This window comes from Quercus robur, chromosome 3, assembly GCF_932294415.1.
Source record: "Quercus robur chromosome 3, dhQueRobu3.1, whole genome shotgun sequence".
In the NCBI taxonomy this organism is placed as follows: Eukaryota; Viridiplantae; Streptophyta; class Magnoliopsida; order Fagales; family Fagaceae; genus Quercus; species Quercus robur.
Window position 1 is genome coordinate 20,109,538 of NC_065536.1, and position 21,360 is coordinate 20,130,897.

At 33.3% G+C, this 21,360-nt stretch overlaps 1 protein-coding gene across 3 annotated transcripts in view; it reads left to right on the forward strand.

Moving 5' to 3' along the window:
- The first annotated feature begins 17,956 nt into the window (after positions 1-17,956).
- LOC126717440 (chitinase-like protein 2) overlaps positions 17,957-21,360 on the forward strand; it is a 28,533-nt gene continuing 25,129 nt past the window's right edge. For all 3 annotated transcript variants that reach the window (XR_007652593.1, XR_007652592.1, XM_050419185.1), the window contains exon 1: positions 17,957-18,492. Coding sequence is in view for 1 of the 3 variants with exons in the window: in XM_050419185.1 (XP_050275142.1) it covers positions 18,045-18,492 (448 nt within the window). In the remaining 2 variants the exon portion in view is untranslated. The remainder of the gene's footprint in view (positions 18,493-21,360) is intronic.

Below are 21,360 nucleotides of genomic sequence, written 5' to 3' on the forward strand. Positions count from 1 at the left end.
GCTGAAATATTCTAAAGTCCTTAAATAGGACAAATTATTCAAGTCCATAAAGTGGATTGAGTTCATACAATGGACGAATTCATCCATAAAGGATGGAATAACCCGTCTGCAAACTGGACAGATTCATCTGTAAAGGATGGAATAACTAAAATCCACAAGATGGACGGTTCATCCTAGAAGGGTGAAAATATTATTAGGTCCAACAAGTGGACGGACTCATCCTAAAGGATGATAACTATAAAGTCCATATAATTGATAGATCCAATTTAAGGTTAGATTAATATTGCTAGTCCATAAGTGGACGGATTCACATTAATATTGCTAGTCAATATAGTGGACGGATTTAACTTAAGGTTTGATTAAAGTTGCCAGTCCACAAGTGGACGGACTCATCTTATAGGGTGACTATAAAGTCCATATAATGGACAGATACAACTTAAGGTTGGGTTAATGATACTAGTCCATGAATGGACAGACTCATCCTAAAGGATGAAAACTATATGTTCCATTTAGTGGACAGACCCAACATAAAATTGATTTATCTCACTAATCCACAATTCATCCTTATAGTGGACAGATTTAAATTGTAAGATCCACTGGATAGACTCCATCTAAAAATTCAAAAAGCCCATATAGTGGACAGATCCAACTCATAGTTGGATTAATATTACTAGTCACTAGATGGACGGACTTATCCTAAAGGATGGGCCCAACTTAAAGTTGAATGTTCTTCACTAGTCCACAAGTGAACGGAGCCCCTTTGAAGAGGATAGTTATAAGATCCCTATTACGGGTTCAACGTAAAGTTAAAATTGACACTACTCATTCATCAGAGAACGGATCCATCTAAAAGATGGTTTTTGTTTAATCACTGACTACATATTTAAAGTTATAAAAATAGACAGAAGATAGATAAAATATTACTTAAACCCCTTAAAGGGAATGTTTTACATGCCACGAATGACGAATAAGTTAAAAGGTTGTTCCTTAAATAGTTACAATTCCATAAAAAAATAAATAAAAAATAAAAAATATTGATGAAGGGGGGGTGTTTTCAACATTCTCTTGAACATTCATGGGCTGACGGGCATTACCATCGACGGGCTGGGCCAAGGGCTGCATCATCAGCAAACAAATCCTCCATACTCTCAGAGGTGATGGGTTGGGCAGTAGCTTGGGCTTGTGTATCAATGTTGAGTTGAGAAAAGTCAAGGTCAGGATAAGCTTTCTTGACCTGACAAACAGCGTCATCGAAGCCGTCCGCATAAGAGGTCTCGAGCTCCTTTAGGAGGGCATCAGAGTCGCGATATTCATGGATTGCTGCCTCCTTTGCCTGACGGCGTTGGTCCTTGGCATCCTTGATATCTTTCTCTTTATCCTCCAGGACTTTTGTCATCGTCTCCATATGTTCCTCAAGCTCTTTCCTAACTTTCTCCAATGTAGCGAATTTTTTCTCCATGCCAACCTTTCAGGCTTTTAGACCGTTCAACTCGTCCTCCGTCTCATTGGCCTTCGCCCTTACACGGTCCAGCACCATCTCATGGTTCAGACACCATCCCATCAGCCCCTTCATCATCACCATCACCTAAAAACAAAAGGTGATTAGTGACAGAGGTAAGTGAACGGGAAGGATAGGAAATGCACGACATGACTTACCTAAGCAATACAAAAGAGCCCTATCTCCCCCATGGCTTCCGTGGCATGGTTACTTAAGTCCTTATAGTCGTCAGACGATATGATGGACGAAAGTTTCTCTAAAGCATGTTTAGAATCCTCACGGAGGAGGACGGATGGCTTCTCTTGGGTGGTAGACGGGCCCTTCATTAAATCCTTTCTTACTCCATGTTTGGCAGGAGTAATCGTCTTCTTACCCTCAGCCTCTAGTCCCACGATAGGCTTCAAGATGGTTTTGGGCTTCTTGGGGAGATGACCTTGCTTCTCCAGCAACTTTCTTTTTGTGAACAGGTTGGATGAACCCGTCTCCTTAGGAAGTTGTCCTTCCCCCTCTTTCTTTTTGGCTACCTGTTGCTTGATAACGACCCTTCTCTTTGTAGCATCCATCTCTACACAAAGGAAAACGAATGGTTAGAGTGGAATAAAAATACAATCAAGAATCCCAAGTATAGGGTGACGGACTTACATTTGTTAGGTTCTAAATGTTTAGAACAATTGGCAAATCGTGAACACAAACTTGTCTAGATATAGATCTTAGAGTCTATAGGGTTTATTAGACAATGCTCAAGGTGATTCAAGTCAAGATTCAAGAACATACAAGCTGCAGGAAGAAGATTTCATAATCTATCTGGTTCGATCGATCGAAAGACAGGCTCGACCGATCGAAAGTCGTATCTGCAGAATTTTAATTAAACCCAAACAGCAGTTCAAGCCCATTTAGGATTAGGGTTTCTAATCTACTTCTCCCAGTATATAAAGGAAACCCTAAGCACGTTTTTGTGTGGCTTTTCAGAGAGAAAAGAGTGTGCCTCTTTTGTATTTAGGGTTTTGTTCCTAAAAAGCTCTCTTATGTCTTCTACCGGTGCTATTCTTTGAAGAATCTCAAGATCCGGTATTGTAGAAGTTGCTACCTTCTCTTGTCATTAAAGGTATTGATGATCTAAACCTTCAAGGGTTGTCTTGGAGTCACAAACAGGAGTGTTTGTGTTGCTAAACCTTTGAGTGGGATCTCAAAGTCACAAACGGGGGTTTTTGTGTTTTGCAAAGTCCAAAGAAAGAAGGAGTCTGTGGATTCGGAGCTTGCACGTGGTCGTGTCAGTAAGTTCTACTGGTTGGTAGCAATAAGAAGTCGAGCGTGGGGGCTTGTAAGTCTTATTGTATGAACTTCGATTCTTTCTAGTGGATTTGCTTTTTACCTTGAGGATAGCTAGGTTAAATCCTCCCCAGGTTTTTTACCGGTTTGGTTTTCCTAGGTGATCATATCATTGTCTTATTTATTTTTCGCTGCTATGTATGATATGATTGTTTGATTGTGATAACCTAGACTTGGAATTCGGATTAAGTAACAACTTGGCTAATTAACTAGGTTAAATCAATTGTTTTAAGGGGTCTAAAAACTGACAAGTGGTATCAGAGCGGGTTGCTCTTTTGTTTTAGATCTTTTGATCTAAGAGCTGATCCTTGACCCCTGTTGTCATGGATAATTTGAAGTGTCTTTCTGATCATGTTTCTGCTCATGCTTCTGTTGATTTTATTGATGCCTGTGAAACTCTTCGTAAGGAATTATTGAAATCCATGAAAATTGCTAAGAAATTCAAGGAAGAGTTAAAATTGGCTAATCTTGAAAAAGAGGAATTGATTGTTAGATTGGATGAATCTAATAAAAAGAATGAATTTTTGAGAAATCAAATTTCTTCTTAAGATGAGAGGATGAAAAGCTTGGAACAAGAGTTAGTTGAATCTAAAGCTAAAATTGAAAATTTGACTTGTACCAAGTCTGCTGTTGATAACAGAAGTGTTTCTGTTTCTCTTAAGCCTAAAACTGAAAAAGTTTATATCCCTCCTTTTAAGAGGAATAATAAAAAAAAGACTTATTTTGCTAGGTTAGACAAAGGTAAAAGTTCTGATGTTGACGCTGAAGTTTCTAAACCTAAGTCTAAACCTATTGTTAGAGAGCATAATAAATCTGTTTTTGTGCCTACCTGTCACCTTTGTGGTGTTGTTGGTCATATTAGACCAAATTGTTCTTTGTTGAGGCAAAAACCAAAATCTGAGACTAGACTTGTTGTTAGGAATACTGATGTTCCTAAATTTGTTCCTGTCTGCCACTTTTGTGGTGTCCATGGTCACATTCGTCCTAATTGTCATAAATTGAAATTTAAGCATTCAGTGTTTCAATCTAGGATATTTGATAATATTTCTCCTGCCATAAGTCCATATAAATTGTTTCATATTCTTTTGAAAAATTTGAGCTTGTTGGCTTGTGAAAGGAATTTGCAGGATTTTAGTCTTTCTCAAAAGATTGGTGTAATTCCTCAAATACACTCTGCTTCACACGGATTTTCACCTACAAAGCCGAAGACTCGTGCTAGATGGGTGAGAAAAGATTCTCCATGGTGAGTGTTGCTAACTTGTCCCTGATTTAATTCTTTCAATTAATTGTGGACATGTTTTGTTTCTGTTTTTGGTTGTGTTTTTTTTAGGTTGTTTTTTATTAAAAAAAAAAATCTAAAAACATTGAAAATTTTTCAAAAAGACAAAAATATTTTATTTTGTGTCTAGTTTTATTTTTCTTGAGGATTACATGAATTATGATATCTCTCTTGATTTAGAACATGCTTGACATTGTGGAGAAACTTGAATAGTATGTGTTAAATAAGTGCTAAGCTATTTCTGATTTTGTGTGAGTATGTACTAGTTTGTACATGTACTCATGGGTTAATTAAGAAATTGATATTTCTTGTTTGTGTACCCTCTATAGCTTAGTTAAGCACTATCATGCATTGCATTTGCATTGTTCATTTAGTATAATATGTGTTTTTTTGTTTTTTGGTCATGTAGTTTTTAAAAACCAAAAAGATTTTTGTGTTTTGTATTTCACATCTTGGATTTATAATCAAGGATTGGCCATATTATCTTTACATAACAAGTTTATGTACCTTGTTTAGCTTTGATGAGCTTACTTATTGCACTTTACTAGTTGAAGCTTTGTAGTGCATGTTGTGTGGGAAAGATGTTTATGGTTTTGATCACTTTGTCTTGATCTTGAAGTCACATGTTTTTTGACTGTCGGACTTAAACCTTTTGAGAAAGGCATAAATAACCATCTCACCACTGTTTACTAGCCAATCATGAACACCTTAGTGCATATCATAAGATTTTGTACTCGAGAAAGTGTAGAACATGCACAAAAAGAACATAAGGTGTAGCCTCAGTTTACTTGCTTAATACTTAAAATTGGTGTGTACTATTAGGCTTGATGCCAAATCACATAATTAAAATTGGTGTGTAGATTATGAGGCATAAAATCAAGAAACTTACATGATTGCAAGCTTGTTTTCTAGGAGATGTGGGAGTTATATGATGTAACTCTTTAGGTGATAGTCTCTTTTAAATTCTTTGTGATGAATTTTGTAGACTTTGTGATTGATTGCTATTCACATATCACCTCACATGTATCTCAAGCTTTTGCTAGTTGCACACACTACACAAGTTACTCTTTGTTAAACTTGGTACATTATATTGTGTGTGATCTTGTTGTGGCCATCCAAGATTAAAGTTCCTTGATTTTGATGCAAAATGTGCTTAATGTTTGAGTTTTTGAGGACAATTGGTTGAAAAACTTGTTTTTGGAAGATCTGGGTTGAATTCAAGTGTTTTTTTTTTTTTTTTAACTTTTAATCTCATACTCATGCATTTCATTCATAAAATATTATGCTTTGAGGAGTTTCTGCATTAAATTGTTTTGTTTTTCAAAAAGTTGATTTTTCCATGCATCATTTATGTTTAGAATTCACATGCATTGCATTGTTTTTGTATCCATTTTGCAGTTTTGCAGTCATATCTCTCATTATTTTCACACATAACATGCATACACTTTGCTACATTGGGTACTCAACTTGATCAAAAAATTGATTGATTAATTTTTGAGCTATGCGTGAACTGTAGAAAATATTTTTCTTAAGAGATATAATGGATAATCAATGTGCAAATATTTTCTCTACTCATACATTTGTTTATGGGTCACATAGTGCCATGTTTGCATTTTATTGAAAGAGAGAATATTTTTTCTTCATTTGTATCCTCAACTTAGTTTTTTTTTTTTTTAACTTGGTTTGTGTCTTTTTATTTATCCCCATCCCCTTTATTTTTCCCTAAAGCTGTTTTTCCCAAAACTAGTTTTGTTTTTCCTATTTTTATAGGGGGAGAAATTTTTTTTAACCTTTGTGGTTCTTAGGGGGAGTTGTTGCTCTTCATAGGGGGAGTTGTCTCTATTTTCTCTTACTCTGTTGCGTATATTTTCTGTCTATCTTCTGATTAGGTAGTCTTTGTCAATACGTGACAAAAAGAGGGAGACATAGATGACCTGTTTGTTTTGTTTAGGGGAAGAATATAAAAACTTTTTGATGTATCTAACTTAGGGGGAGAGTTAGAATTTACTTTTGTTTTTTATATTCTGTTTCATATTGTTGTTTATATGTCTTTCTTTCCACACATGCCGTGATGTGTTTGTTGAGTGTTTCAGGAAAGACAGGTGCATTCTGATCAAGACCTTCTACCTCTTCTTGCAACTTCTAGGTCAGGAGTCTTAGATTGGGATTTGTGATGTAATTGGGCATTTTATTGTATTGGGTTGTTCTTGTATTTGAGCATTTCATTTTGTATGAAAGTTTTGTCACGAATTGCTAAAAGGGGAGTTTGTTTGGTTCTAAATGTTTAGAACAATTGGCAAATCGTGAACACAAACTTGTCTAGATATAGATCTTAGAGTCTATAGGTTTTATTAGACAATGCCCAAGGTGATTCAAGTCAAGATTCAAGAACATATAAGCTGCAGGAAGAAGATTTCATAATCTGTCTGGTTCGATCGATCGAAAGACAGGCTCGACCGATCGAAATTCGTATCTGCAGAATTTTAATTAAACCCAAACAGCAGTTTAAGCCCATTTAGGATTAGGGTTTCTAATCTACTTCTCCCAGTATATAAAGGAAACCTTAAGCACGTTTTTGTGTGGCTTTTCAGAGAGAAAAGAGTGTGCCTCTTTTGTATTTAGGGTTTTGTTCCTAAAAAGCTCTCTTATGTCTTCTACCGGTGTTATTCTTTGAAGAATCTCAAGATCCGGTATTGTAGAAGTTGCTACCTTCTCTTGTCATCAAAGGTATTGATGATCTAAACCTTCAAGGGTGGTCTTGGAGTCACAAACAGGAGTGTTTGTGTTGCTAAACCTTTGAGTGGGATCTCAAAGTCACAAACGGGGGTGTTTGTGTTTTGCAAAGTCCAAAGAAAGAAGGAGTCCGTGGATTCGGAGCTTGCACATGGTCGTGTCAGTAAGTTCTACTGGTTGGTAGCAATAAGAAGTCGAGCGTGGGGGCTTATAAGTCTTATTGTATGAACTTCGATTCTTTCTCGTGGATTTGCTTTTTACCTTGAGGATAGCTAGGTTAAATCCTCCCCAAGTTTTTTACCTGTTTGGTTTTCCTGGGTGATCATATCATTGTCTTATTTATTTTCCGCTGCTATGCATGATATGATTGTTTGATTGTGATAACCTAGACTTGGAATTTGGACTAAGTAACAACTTGGCTAATTAACTAGGTTAAATCAATTGTTTTAAGGGGTCTAAAAACTGACAACATTGACGAACTTGAGCATCGTAACGACGAGCAGCTATTATAGGTTTTGGTTCGTCACAAAACCAGTGGAGGGTGTCAAACGTGACCAACTTTGCCCACGTCTTCTCCTCTAACTTAGTTTTGCTAAAAATCATTTCCTGAAAACTCCACTCCTCTAAAGAGACTTGTGGACGGTTTCGAACTGTAAAAGAAGATGGTTAGTAACACAATATAATTAAAAATTGTAGAACGAATATGGATGGATTCATACTAGACGAGTGCAGTATGCCCCATGCTGTGTTGACAGGCATATGATCAATGTCACTAGGATAACACATCCATTCATCACCCTCCATGAAAAAATACTGACTCTTCCAGTTCCTGTTAGAGTCGGGGGTCTCACACACAATCCTTAACAATGGGCTCCTAGGCACAAAGCTATACATGCCTTTAGATTGAGCAATTTCATCTGGACGGTAACAGTGAAAGAACTCTTTCACCGTCAGCCTCCGTGCTCCGACAGACATGGCCCCGTACAAGACCTCCATGCCGAGGAAGACCCTCCAGGCGTTAAGGGAGATCTGGGTGACTGCCAAACCTAGGTACTAGAGGAGTTAACGGTGAAGCAAACTTAGGCGGAATCTAAGCCCTGCCTTCAGCATCTGCTTATAGACCCCAACGCCCTCAACGCCCTCGTAGTAACACTTTTTTGACATGTAGGGTGGATGGAGGGGTATGTTGACAGGGATTTGGTACTTGTCCCTAAGTGTTTTAAAGTGAGATTCTTTAATTGTAGAGGTATAGTCATTGACTGTCCATATGGGTAACATGATAAACTTCCTAAGTCCATCAGGACCCACAACGGATTGAACTGGGGGCTCAGCGTCATCCAGGTCTTGAATGAAGTCATCCTCTGGCCCTTCTGTCTCCAAACCCTCATCCCTTGAGGAAGGTGAACTAGCTAACGTACTCCTTTCTTCACTCAGACTGTTAGGGTCTTTGTGACCTGATAGGTACACTTCATCGTAACCCGCCCCGTCACGGATAAACGAATGGTTACTCGACACACTAGACATGACCTACACATAACGGTAAATCCTAAGACTCTGACGGGTCTATAATGGATGACGGTAGTACAAAGTCTAGAGAAATAAAAAAAGTGCATAAAAATTTTTAAGTAGAAGGAAAGGAATGCTTACCAGGTTGAAGTTGGACGATAAAGAGGTGTTGATAATGGATGCAATAGCTAAACGGTATGTTTGTCTGACAATAACGACGGGTGCGCTCTGATCATAGATTTCAATAGAAAGTAAATGAATGAAAGGAAGGGAGTTTGGTTTATAGAGAGGGAACAGCATGGAAGACGAAGGGGCGCTTCGATCCAAGTGAGCGACCATTCAGTAAATGCCACGTGTCCTTCGTCATTAGTGATCTTAGACTAGCCTATCAAAGGCTAGGGGTGTTCCTCAAGAGGCCGGATTAACCATCACCCCATGGGTCCTTCCACTCAGAGATCACGGACCCGTGGGGTGAAGGGGCAACTAAAGAGGGAGAAAAGTGGAGATGACGGATCCATTTAGATGGACTTGACAGTGTGAGACAAATGGGCTAATAGTGAATGGATCCGATGTGAACGGACCTAGGGTGGATGAATCAAAAAGGCCACGTGACACTTAACTGGTCATTGTGTGGTCTCCAAGAAACCCTAGATGGAAACGAATTGCGTCTCACGATTAACCCTAGTCCATAGAGTCCCAATATGAATAAAATTCTAACACGAGGAGGATTCTGGAAGATACGCACATTAATGAAGATCTTCCCTATAAGGAAAAGATTTGTTGCGCAAGTATAAGAGCTTGGCTCTACACTACTATAAAAATCCAAAGACCCTCAGAAAACAGGTATGCATAATTCACCCCAGTTCTAGCACTCTAGAGTTATGAGAAGTTCTAACTTGACATTCGGAGGATATTTGGCCAGCACCACACCGGTGCTCTCTATTAGGTCTTCTCTTTTTGTTGTGCAGGTATTGTTTCGAGCTTGCAAAGGTTGTATGGCTCACTGGTGATTTTTCGACATCATCAGCATTTATTCTTGTAATCTTATGAAAATGATGGGGACAAAAATAGGCATATATCGTTGAGGGAAGCTTTTAGAATTTTCTTCATGAGCATTTTCTTCTAGAATTCCTGTTGATCGACAAGTTTTGAAATATGTATAGTTTTGCTAATTTTTTAATATCCTAGAAACCAACAAAATTTCACTAAAAAATATAGTGGTTAATTTCATTTGGATATTGGACCATGAAAAAATATCATCCTCCCACTCTCGTGTGTGTTTGTTTCTTAAAGAAAAACATTATTAGCTAAATAAAAGGTAATATGAGGTGTTTAATATTATAAGTTGTTATTAGAATGTCATTTTTAATTTTTTATGTGGATGTTATCACTAACATTATTATGTATCAATCAGAACAAGTCATATCAACCTTGGTAAAAAATAAATAAATAAATAAAAATTCCAAATAAAATATGTGAAAGTTTTTGTAACTCTAAATTTGTTGAAAAAAAAAATAGTAGTACTACATCCAAAACAATTTTAAAACAACTTTTAAGTACCAAAATTTTATTATTAGATTAAAAAAAAAAGTAAATAATAGGCCCAAATAAGAATTAATAATAATTTATCTTTTTATTTTTTTTATACAAGATAGAATTTCTACATTAACTTAATTTAAGTGTATATATGTATGAGGTTCCTTCCTAAAGACTTGATCCCCGGCCCTTACCCCCCACATTCTATAAGTATTTATACTTATGGAGTGATCATCGCACTAAAAGTGAGCGGGGCAAATAATTTATCACTTATTCTCTTTTGTGAAAGGACAAAACTTATGTACAGTACCTTAGGTGCTGTTTTTTAGGTTTTTCTCTTAAGATTCTGTTATGTAACTATTTAACTTCAAAAATACACTTTCATCTATGAGAAAAAAGTCATATGGCAGAATCTTAAAAGAGGAACCTAAGGAACAACACTTAAGTACTGTACCTAAGAGCACTCATAGCAGTGAAGCTAAATAGCTATTTAGCTTCACCAAAACACAAAAATCCATACTACAGCAGTGGAGCTAAAGGTAAAATTTTTACCTTCATTGCTACAATGCACAGCTACATATGATTGTGCACTATAGCTGAGAGTTTAAAAAAAAAAAAAAAAATTGATTTTTTATTCTCCACCAGGATTAAAATAATATTCTCCACCCGTGCTCTCTAAAGACAAAGCTAAAGATAAGTTTCAGAACGCGAGCCTTTGTGACTGTAGCTGAGAGTTAAAAAAAAATTGATTTTTTATTCTCCACTAGGATTAAAATAATATTCTCCACCCGTGCTCTCTAAAGACAAAGCTAAAGATAAGTTTCAGAACAAGAGCCTCCGTGAGCGACAGCAATGGCAAAACTGGGAACTGGGTCAAGTGGATACCCATTGGCAAGGATGGAGCTAGGATTTTGAGTTAAGGGGGGGCGACTCTAACCTCTAGTTCGACAGCTTCTTAGCTGTGGAGGTCTTTTTTTTTTTTTTTTTTTTTTTTTTTGAGTTTTTGATGTATGAGTTTGCTGGGTAAAGACTAAATTATTCTTTTTAAAACTTTTTAAAAGATTGGTTGTTTGTTTGAGTAAAATTGGTTAATTGGACTTAATTTTTTTTAGCTTTGTTACTGGTGATTTTTGTTGTTGCACAAATGTTTTTGGGCTAGTATATGTTGTTTTAGATTTTAGATCTATAAATTTTTTAATGGCTTTTAAAATGAGGAAAGTGCTAGAGGTATATTGTTGATATAGTGAGTGATTATTGGTAAGTAAAAAAGTGATGTAAGTGATAGGTCTAGATACAAATCAATAAGAATTTGTACCTTAACAGTTTATAAAAATATTGTAGATAAGTTTGTAACTGTAACGTTACTCTAAAAAGAATCAATGATATTGTTAAGGAGGTAAAATGTAATTTTATAGAACAAAATTACTAAATTAATACATATACATATATATATATATATATATATACACTAACATATTTTTAAAAAAATTTAGGGGGGGCCATTGCCCCCCATGGTCAATTAATGCCTCCGTCCTTGCCCATCAGAGCTTTCTCTATCTCCGCCGACAAATTTTTCAGGTTGATTTCCGATGCCACTGCCAGTTCCATTTACCAATTTGTTTAGTATGTGTTTGGATTCAAGTTGCGGGCGTTTGCGTTTCAGATTTCAACGTTTTCCATTTTTTTTTCATGCATTTTAAGAAGACAATTATCACTGTAGCAGCACTGTTCACGCATTGTAGCAGCACTGTTCACGCACTGTTCATGGGACCCACAACTACTTTAATTATTCAGAAAAAAAAAATTTTTAAAATAGGTTTCACGGTACTATTCATATATTTAAAAATTATTTTGCTATAGTGTTTTCAGTTTTCAGTTTTCAATTTCAACAAAAATAAATTGTATCCAAACGGACTCTTAGTGTCCAACCACTTTTCTTCATTCTATGGACCGCAGGATCAAATTGGTGCGTTTTTGTTGTTCTAGGTACTTTTTTTATTTTTTGGGTTTGATTGAGATTGTCTTGTAGTGAAATAAATTTGGCTTATTGTGTTAGATTCAATTCATGGGTAAATTTGTTGTTTTTTTTTACTCCTAAGTGAGCAATGAGAGAGTATTGGAACATTTTATAATGTCTGAATTTTAATTTAGGCAGTCAAGTTGGAGACGATTGTTTTGATGGGTACGGCAAGGTTGTTGTTGTGCAGTGATTTTTATAGGGTTGATGGTGGTTGTGATTGTGTTGGTGATTAAATGAAATATTATTTTATTGTAATATTTATATTATTTTATTATGTTAAAAGTTAAGATAACTCTATTATTGTAGAATATGAAAAGATAAAATAGAAAAAATAATTTTTTGTGATATTAAAAAATTAAAAATTTAACTCTACTGGTGTGAATGTTTTAACTCACTCTTTGTGAAAATATTGCAAATTTAACGTTAATGGTTATTGCGTGTATTAATTGCATGACCGGTCAAGTACGCATGATAGCATGTCACGTGAGTATACCAAGTCTTCTGTCAACGGTCATAAGGAAGTTTCCTTATCTTCTTCTTTTTTTCTTTATCGTTCTTTTATAGTTTGTTTTTGTGTCCCACTGGAAAAGCAACAAACCACTGTGAATTAAATATAGCGGCAGGAGACATAGACTGATAGACCATCCTCAAGTCTTCCATTTAGAATCTTTTCTTTTTCGTCTACCTCTTTTCTTTTTTACTTTTTTTAATTAATTTTTTTTAATATATTATAATTTCAATTCATACTTTAGAGCTTGTCTCAAAACTAAAGCAAACCTTATACTGTCATAAGTTTAGAATTAAATCTTACAGTTTCAATTCCCCCTCAAAAAAAAAAAAAAAAAAAAAAAAAAAAAAAAAAAAAAAAAAACCTTATAGTTTCAATAATATTTCAAAGCTATTAATGTTTTAAAAAAAATATTAAATAAAATGACGCCATGTGACTTGGATTAAATAATGTTCGTGTATATAGTAAACATATGTATTGAATTAATTACTTGGGATAGTTTTATTGAAATATTTTCTATTAATGATGTCACTACAAATGAGTTTATGATTGGAGTTGCTTTTGTCTCCATCTTTTCTTCTTGTAATTTTTTAATTAATTAATTAATTAGCAGGAAATTTGGATGAAAGGTTTCTTAAACCTGAAACTTTTCTTGGGTTGAGCCCACGTGATAGCCCATTCAATGGTACAAGATAAAATTTCTACTCTAACCTAATCTAAGTGTATATGTGTGTGAATTTCCCTTCTAAAAAATGAACTCTAGTTTTTACGCCCTTACATTCCACAAACATTTATACTTGTGGAGTGACCACCATACCAAAGATGCGCGATAATACTTGTAATAAGAATTCTACTTCAAGGAGAATTAGGAAGTTGGTGAACTCCTAGAAAAGGAAAAGGAAATCCTAATTTAACTGGAATTAATTAGGAGACCATGTGTTAGAAGACAAAAGCCTTAGATCTATATAAATAAGGTTTGTATGGATTTGTGGTTGTGTGCCAAAGAAGGAGGTGCCGCATACACAATTACACATGCTATTCAAGATAGACTATATCACAAAAATTATTAAATAAATTAGCCATATTACCTATTGAAGCAGAAATGTGAGCTAAACTTATAACACAAAAATGTTATCAGTAATTTTGCATCTCAAAAGTAAGAAAAATTAAATTTAAAAAAAAATCAAAATATAAATATTCTTCAATTAATATTTAAATATAAGAAAAAATTCTATTTAAAATCTTCACTTTTAAGCCCCCACATGGGTTGAGCCGACCCTAACCAAAAGAGGAGAAATTACTTTCTCCAGCTAATCTTGAATGAAAAAAAATATGTTCCTGGGGTCAGAAATCAGAAATAATTTTAATTTTCCGCTGCCATTTGAAACTGATTTTGCCTATCAGAACATTGTACGTAGTGAGCACTTTGTACTGATCGTTGTGGAGCTCTGTACGTTTTCATCTCAAGCACAAGGATGTTGATTCCTGAGAAAGACTATATCACAAAAATTATTAAATAAATTAGCCATAGTACCCATTGAAAAAGAAATGTGATCTAAACTTATAATACAAAAATGTTATTAGTAATTTTTCATCTCAAAAGCAAGAAATTTTAAATTTTAAATGAAAAAAAATCAAAATATAAATATTCTTCAATTAATATTTAAATATAAAAAGAAATTCTACTTAAAATTTTCGCTTTCCCCACATTGGTTGAGCCGATCAACCTTAACGAAAAGAGGAGAAATTATTTTCTCCAGCTAATCTTAAATGAAAGAAATATTTTATTGGATCTAATCATGCACTCATGTGTTTAGTGTATTCATTGTTGGAATAGTGTAAAAAGATGGGGAAAACAAGAAGTACGTTTATCATTGAGGGAAGCTTATGAAATTTTCTTTATGAGATTTTTCCTAAATTTCCTGTTGATATTATATTTATTTGAAATAAGAACAGGTCTTTTTTTTCTTTTTCTTTTTTCATTTTTTAAAATGCAAGAAACTGACCATGTTTATTTTGAAAATTGATTATACTTGAATATTGGGTCGTTAAATATAGTATCCTCGCTAAGACAGACATAGAAAAAAAAATCAAAATAGCAAATAGGGACACAAAATTTTCACAAGAATCACAACCCTTTTCTCAAGTGTTTTAGGATATAGTGACAATTACCGCTATGATCTAGGGGTCAGAAATCAGAAATAATTTTTTCGCTGCCATTTGAAACTGATTTTGCCTATCAAAATATTGTAGTGAGCACTTTGTACTGTTCAGTGTGGAGCTCTGTACGTTTTCATCTCAAGCACAAGGATGCTGATTCCTGAGAAAGCTATGTGCATTGTAAACATGTGCAGACTTTTAACCTTCAAGATTGAATGAGGAAGTGAACGTGGCTAAATAATGGAGCTATTCAGGTTCATGGAGAAAAGAATGCTCTTTTGGCTTTTTAGGAGGTGACACTGACAACTTCAATATTAATGATTTTATTTGTTATTTTAATGAATATTTTGCCTTAATATTGGTAAAAATTGAGTTTCTGTGCGGAGAAAGGTAGAATTCAGTACCATGAAAATGACGTGACAATTTGTGATTGTTCACAAATTTTTCCTTTCTACATTAGCTATTGATGTACATCCTATTTTTGATAATTTAGGGTCTGTTTGGTACACGTGTTTAAACATATGTTTTCAATTTTTAAACAACAATACACATATTTCTATACAGTTTTTCACTCACACATATTTTCAAAAAATACAAATAACGTTATTAAAACAACATTACCAAATGGGCCTTTAGTATTTTAAATAGTTTTAGGACTTTTCTTGAGACATGCACTAAATTATTAAATAGTAGAACCCAAATATCTCATTTAAAATTTTTCATTTATTATATATATATATATATATATAATATAATATAAAGTGTTTAACGTCTAGTACTTAACCTGCTAATATTATACTATATAAATTTTTAAGGTCCTACAACTATATTATATTAATCATTCCTTTATTTTCATTATTATTCAACCTTTATCTCTGATGTAATTGCAAAAGGAATTATGATAACTTTGCCACCTTTGTTCAACACTAATATAGGCTCTAATACCACTTATTAAAAAAATTACATGTTGGAAAGACTATAATTAAGTAGTTAATATAACATATATATAGAGACATCGCATGACCAAAAAGATTAAGTTTATAATGAGCTTGGACCCAATTATGTTATATTAGTTATTTTCACTTCCTATTATTATTTAATATAAGATTTTACTCACACGTGTACCTAACGATAAAAAAAAAAAATAAATAAAATGAAGATGATGACACGGTCATCTTCAGTCAGCTTTCAACTATAGTTGCATGCTTTTCCGCCTTCGACTTCTTTTGCATACAAAGGGCCCGTTGATGACACACCAAAACAAAATAATGACCAAAAAGACTATAATTAAGTAGAGACATCGCATGACCAAAAAGACTATAATTAAGTAGTTAATATAACATATATATAGAGATGTCGCATGATCAAAAAGATTAAACTTATAATGAGCTTGGACCCAATTATGTTATATTAGTTATTTTCACTTCCTATTATTATTTAATATGAGATTTTACTACCACATGTACCTAACGATAAAGAAAAAATAAAATAAAATAAAATGAAGATGATGACATGGTCATCTTTAGTCAGCTTTCAACTATAGTTGCATGCTTTTCCGCCTTTGACTTCTTTTGCATGCAAAGGGCCCATTGACGACACACCAAAACAAAATAATGACTTCCATATTCCAGGAAACAATAATGAAGCATCACATACTGATAAATTCTCCTTTTCATCTCTCTTCGTTGTTTTTTCCTTTTTATTTTTTTTATTTTTTTTTATTTTTTTACCTTGTTGAAATTGAAAACATATTATTGATTTCAATCCAATGCATAGGCATGCCAAGTGGATTCATTAAATTAAAAAAAAAAAAAAAAAAATGGAGATGCCAAGTAGAGTCTAAAACTATTAGTACACAAGGATAAGAGTATAACGTAAAGTGTGTACCTTATAGTATTACATAAAGGTAAAAAGCGGTAATAATATTACATAAAGGTTAAAATTGGGAAAAATACAATTCACACCCACTAATTTTGTACAAAAATTATTTTAATTCTTTAAGTTTGAAATTGATCATTTTAGTTTGTAATTTGCACCAAACACATTTTAGTTCTTAAGTTTGAAATTTTCATTTTAGTCTGGTAACTAATTCATTCAAAAATAATTTTATTCTTTTAAAGACTTACTAAGTGTCCGTTTGAGAACAACTTATTTAGCTGAAATTGAAATTTTTTTGCTAAAAGTACTGTAGATAAAGACAAAATTTAGTTAAATAGTACAGCGAAACTCATAAATAGTATCAAAAAGTGTAATGGGACCCATGAATAATAACAAAAATAAACTAAAATTGCAAATAAGCTGAAATTTTCAGCTTGTCCCAAATGGACACTTAGTCAAGTTACTTTGCCTAAAAATAACTCAAAACTACAAATTTAAAGGAGAAAAATAATTTTTGGGTATATTTACTGGGCTAAAATAATCATTTTCAAACTCAAAGAACTAAAATGATTTTGAAGTAAACTTACTGGATTAAAATGACCAAATTCCAACTTTTTAAATGACTAAAATGATTCTTTAAGCAAAGTTAGTGGAGTAAATTGCATTTTTGCCTAAAAATTTGTTACATGCACTAATACACATTAATGCACACAAACGAAAAAACAAGTAATTAAAATAATGATTCAAGTCAAAATTTCTAACTTGGTCATTCAATTGCTTTTTCGCTACGCGTAGAGGTGTTTGTACTTTGTATGCGTGTAATAAACGCTACATCCTAGAAAACGTGGTTTGTGGTTGGAAGGGGACGACTCTAGACTCAGCGGGGAGGGCTTGAGTTGAAAGACGAGAGGGAAAGAAACGTTTGAGTGCCCATTGGGGAAAAATATATCTTATCCCTTTCTTTATATGAATATGATTAAATTTATTAAAAACAATAATACACGTGAAGAGTAGACAAAAACATACTCGAAATAAAAAAAATTGAGAGACAAACAAACTGGCTAGAGAACGAAGAATAGGACAAAAGTAATAACAAGACAGTCAACAAAGATTGTGCAGAAAAAAACAATAAACGAGAAGATTAGACAAAAATAGATTCGAAATAATAACCGACACACGAACAAACTGGCTATACCTATATATATTAGGACGAAAGATAACAGAGGAAAAGTAGTAGCAAGACTTTGAACAAAGACTAGACATTTACACAAAGACTCCACGAGTATGGCAGAAGAAGAATGCACCCCCAGAGCTTGCATAAGAGGGAAAGAACTTGCGTGGAACATGGCACAAGTGGAGAAAGATAAATACTGTCCAAATCGTAATTAAAGTATAGAATTTAAGTATTTACGTAAATTACGTTACGTCCTTTTCAACCAAAATGAAACAAATTATTTTATTCATTTTGAAGTAAAGATATATCTATATATATTCCTGATTCTTCGTAATCACATTAACATCCACTCCTTTTCTTCCAAGTGAAGGAACACATTACACACAACTCTCTCCACTCTCCAATAACCTTGTCAATTGTTAGATGCAAAAAATGGAGTATAAATGGATTGTACCATTTACAATATTGGCATTTATATTAGTGCTAGTGAATTGTGACAACTCTTATTACCGTCTTCGTTATGTTCCGAAGCCCTGTACTCTCTGCAACACACGTGGAGGTCCATGCTGTATGTTGATGGAGGAAGGCGAAGGAATATGCTGCAGCGGGAGTGTTAGTCAGAACGTCAAGTATACCCAGTTTAACTCTATAACAGAACGTGCTGTCGCTTCAAGGGGTCCGGTCTTTAACAGAACTTATCAAAAGCCGTCGCCTTGGTCAATAGAGTTCTGGAACTACACGTCTTTTATCGCTGCCGCAGCTCAGTACCAGCCTTATGGCTTTGGTACTACCTACAAGGACGGGGGGAAGGTTTCCCTTGGAAAAATGGAAGTCGCAGCCTTACTTGCACATATCGGCAGCAAAGTAACCTGTGAGTTCAGAGTTTCTCTTTAATTTGAGTTTTTCTGTTGTTGGTGTGGTTGAATATATATGTATATATTCCGTCTGGCTTTGATGTCATATATAGATGAGATCAAAGTGTTTACTGTGTTTCAACTTAATTTCAAGACTTTTGTCCTTTTTTGTTCTTTTGAGAAACAACTTTCTTTTTTTTTTTTCTTTTTTTTTTTTGAGAAAATGAGAAACAACTTTCAAGACTTACTTTATATCTAGAAAATTATTACTGTATTTTACATCTCATTAACAGTATAAAATTTACACTGCACATTTATTTAGTCTATAATATAAATCTTATATTAATAGTACAATGTAAATCTATAACTATCTTTTACATCTTTCATGCATATTTATTTTCTACATTTTAAGTAATTTTGAATTACAATTTAATAAATATGTGTATAAGCATATATTATTGTGGATGTTGTGTATAAAGATGTAAAAAAATAAGTGTGAGTGAATATTTACAGTTAATTATATTGTAGGCCTAGAAGATTGTTTGGTTTGGATCGAATCTTAGAATTTGTTTTTTTATATTTTATATTTCTTTAAAAAAAAAAAAAACCTCCGTTTCCTAATTATTTTTAAGATTTTTTTTGGTTAATAAAATATTTAGTTACCTAAAAACAACAGAGTCGCCAGAGGCAAGAAAAGACCCCCCCATTCTTTAAAATAAAGTCTTTTACCTTTTATATATTTATATCTATATATATATATATATATATATAGGGGGAAGGGGACGCACAGATGAAGAGAAGGAGAAGGAAGCACAGTAATAATGTAGTAAAGATAATGTAAAGAACTCGAAAGTAAATAGCTTGAAATTAAAAACAATTATAAGGCGGTAGAACCAGCCAAGTATATATGAAAATAACTTAAAGTAAATGAGAACAATAGTTCAAAGTAAATGAAAGCAATTTAAAACCGTCCGGTATGGCGGTAATCCGTCCAAGGTGGCGGTAGCAACAAGAAGAGTAATGAACATAAAACTGAAAATACTTGTTATTGAAAGTAGGATAAACACTTACAATAGTAGTAGTGAATACAAGATCTCAACAGTTACAGGTTAACAATTACAAAACTTGAACTAGTCCTAGTTACAAGGTTTGTAGGATTACAAAGTTTGTAGTGAACAAGGTAGTAGTAGTAGAAGTAGGGTGAGTTCTCTCTCTAAGAAGGCTAGTTCTAAGGGAAGAGAAATCAGAAGTAAAACTTGACTTGAAAAACCCTTAAGGGACAACCCCCCTTTAATAGGCAATATTTTTGAGTAAACAGTACTTGTGAACAGTGAAAGTTAACAGTGAAAAGTAAAAGTTAACAGTAATAATTTTGCTGAAAGCGATCTTGGTGTGACTAAAAGTCACAGGAAACATGGAGAATCATCTTTTCAGAACATTATCATCAGTGGTGGAAATCAACAGTAGAATTTGACCAGAAAGTAAACATTGCAACATTTTTGGCCATTATGCAGGCCAGACAAATAGGGGAATCAAGCTTTCAATCAATCTTTTGCTAAGTCATCAGCATATATATATAGATATAAATATAAATATATATATATATATATATTTTATCGGATCCGATCTTTTTTTTTTTTTTTTTTTTGAAACCGTTTTGATACTTTTTTTTTTTTGAAACCAAACCGTTTTGATACTAAGCAAATATATAATACGTTATAAGATATGTTAAGGTACAGACCATAACAAGTTTGGAGAACATATCTAAAACTTCCCATATTTTGAGGGGAAAAAAAGCATCGATACATTTCGTCCTAACCTAAATAAAACAAGGTTCTATTAAAAAATAAAAAGATAAAACAAGCTAATTGATTGGTCACACACACAATTTATTTATTTTATTATTTTTTTTAATTTCTTGATAGTTCCTACTTCCCACAGACTTTCACCCTACTCACGCGAAGTCAATGGTTAAAATAACCGGCCCTATTAAAATAATTAAAAAATCACTATTTTATTATTTTGTACATAACAACGTTTGAGTCCGTAAATATGTAAAATTAAATCAGTTTCAACTAATAATTTTGTTAATATTTAAAAAGACAAGAGACCAAATGATGAAATTGACAATTGATGTTAAAATTTGAGGGGCTATAATTGGTGCAATTTATAGTAGAGGGGCCAAATTAAATATTACGTGTTTAGTAATGACCTTAAAATGAGTTGAAAAACTGTCTTTTGACTGGCCATATTTAACTTAAATGAGATAGGATTGTTTTTCTTTTAGTTTCACTTGAAATAAAATTGTTTTGTAGAAAATTTTAGTGGAAACAATTCTATTCCACATCAAGCTAAACAAGAAAAGTTAAAAGATAATTTTCTTTTAACCTACTTTTTCTAATACTCCCAAATACAGGAAAATGTGAAAAACTATTTTCATATAAATTTTTTCATTAAAACAAATGGAATCAAGCTAAACAAGAAAAGTTAAAAGATAATTTTCTTTTAACCCACTTTTTCTAATACTCCCAAATACAGGAAAACGCAAAAAACTATCATTCTATAAAGTTTTCCATTAAAAAAAACAGAGTGTAAATTATTTTATCTAATCTATTTGTTTCTACGGAAAACATTGTGTGTAGATAGTTTCTGCATTTTTGGTATTTGATAGAATGAGAAAAAATAAGTCAAATGAAAATTATTTTTAGTCCACAGAAAAAGTATGCTTTATTTTTTAAAGATTATTTTCCACAATTTTTTTTTGGGCAAACAACCATATCTCACGGCAAACTAAAAATAAGAAAAGGTAGGAGATCATTTTAAAACTCTCTTAAAGTTGCTACCAAACTCTCACGGCAAATAATCCCTATTTGGTAGCTATTAGT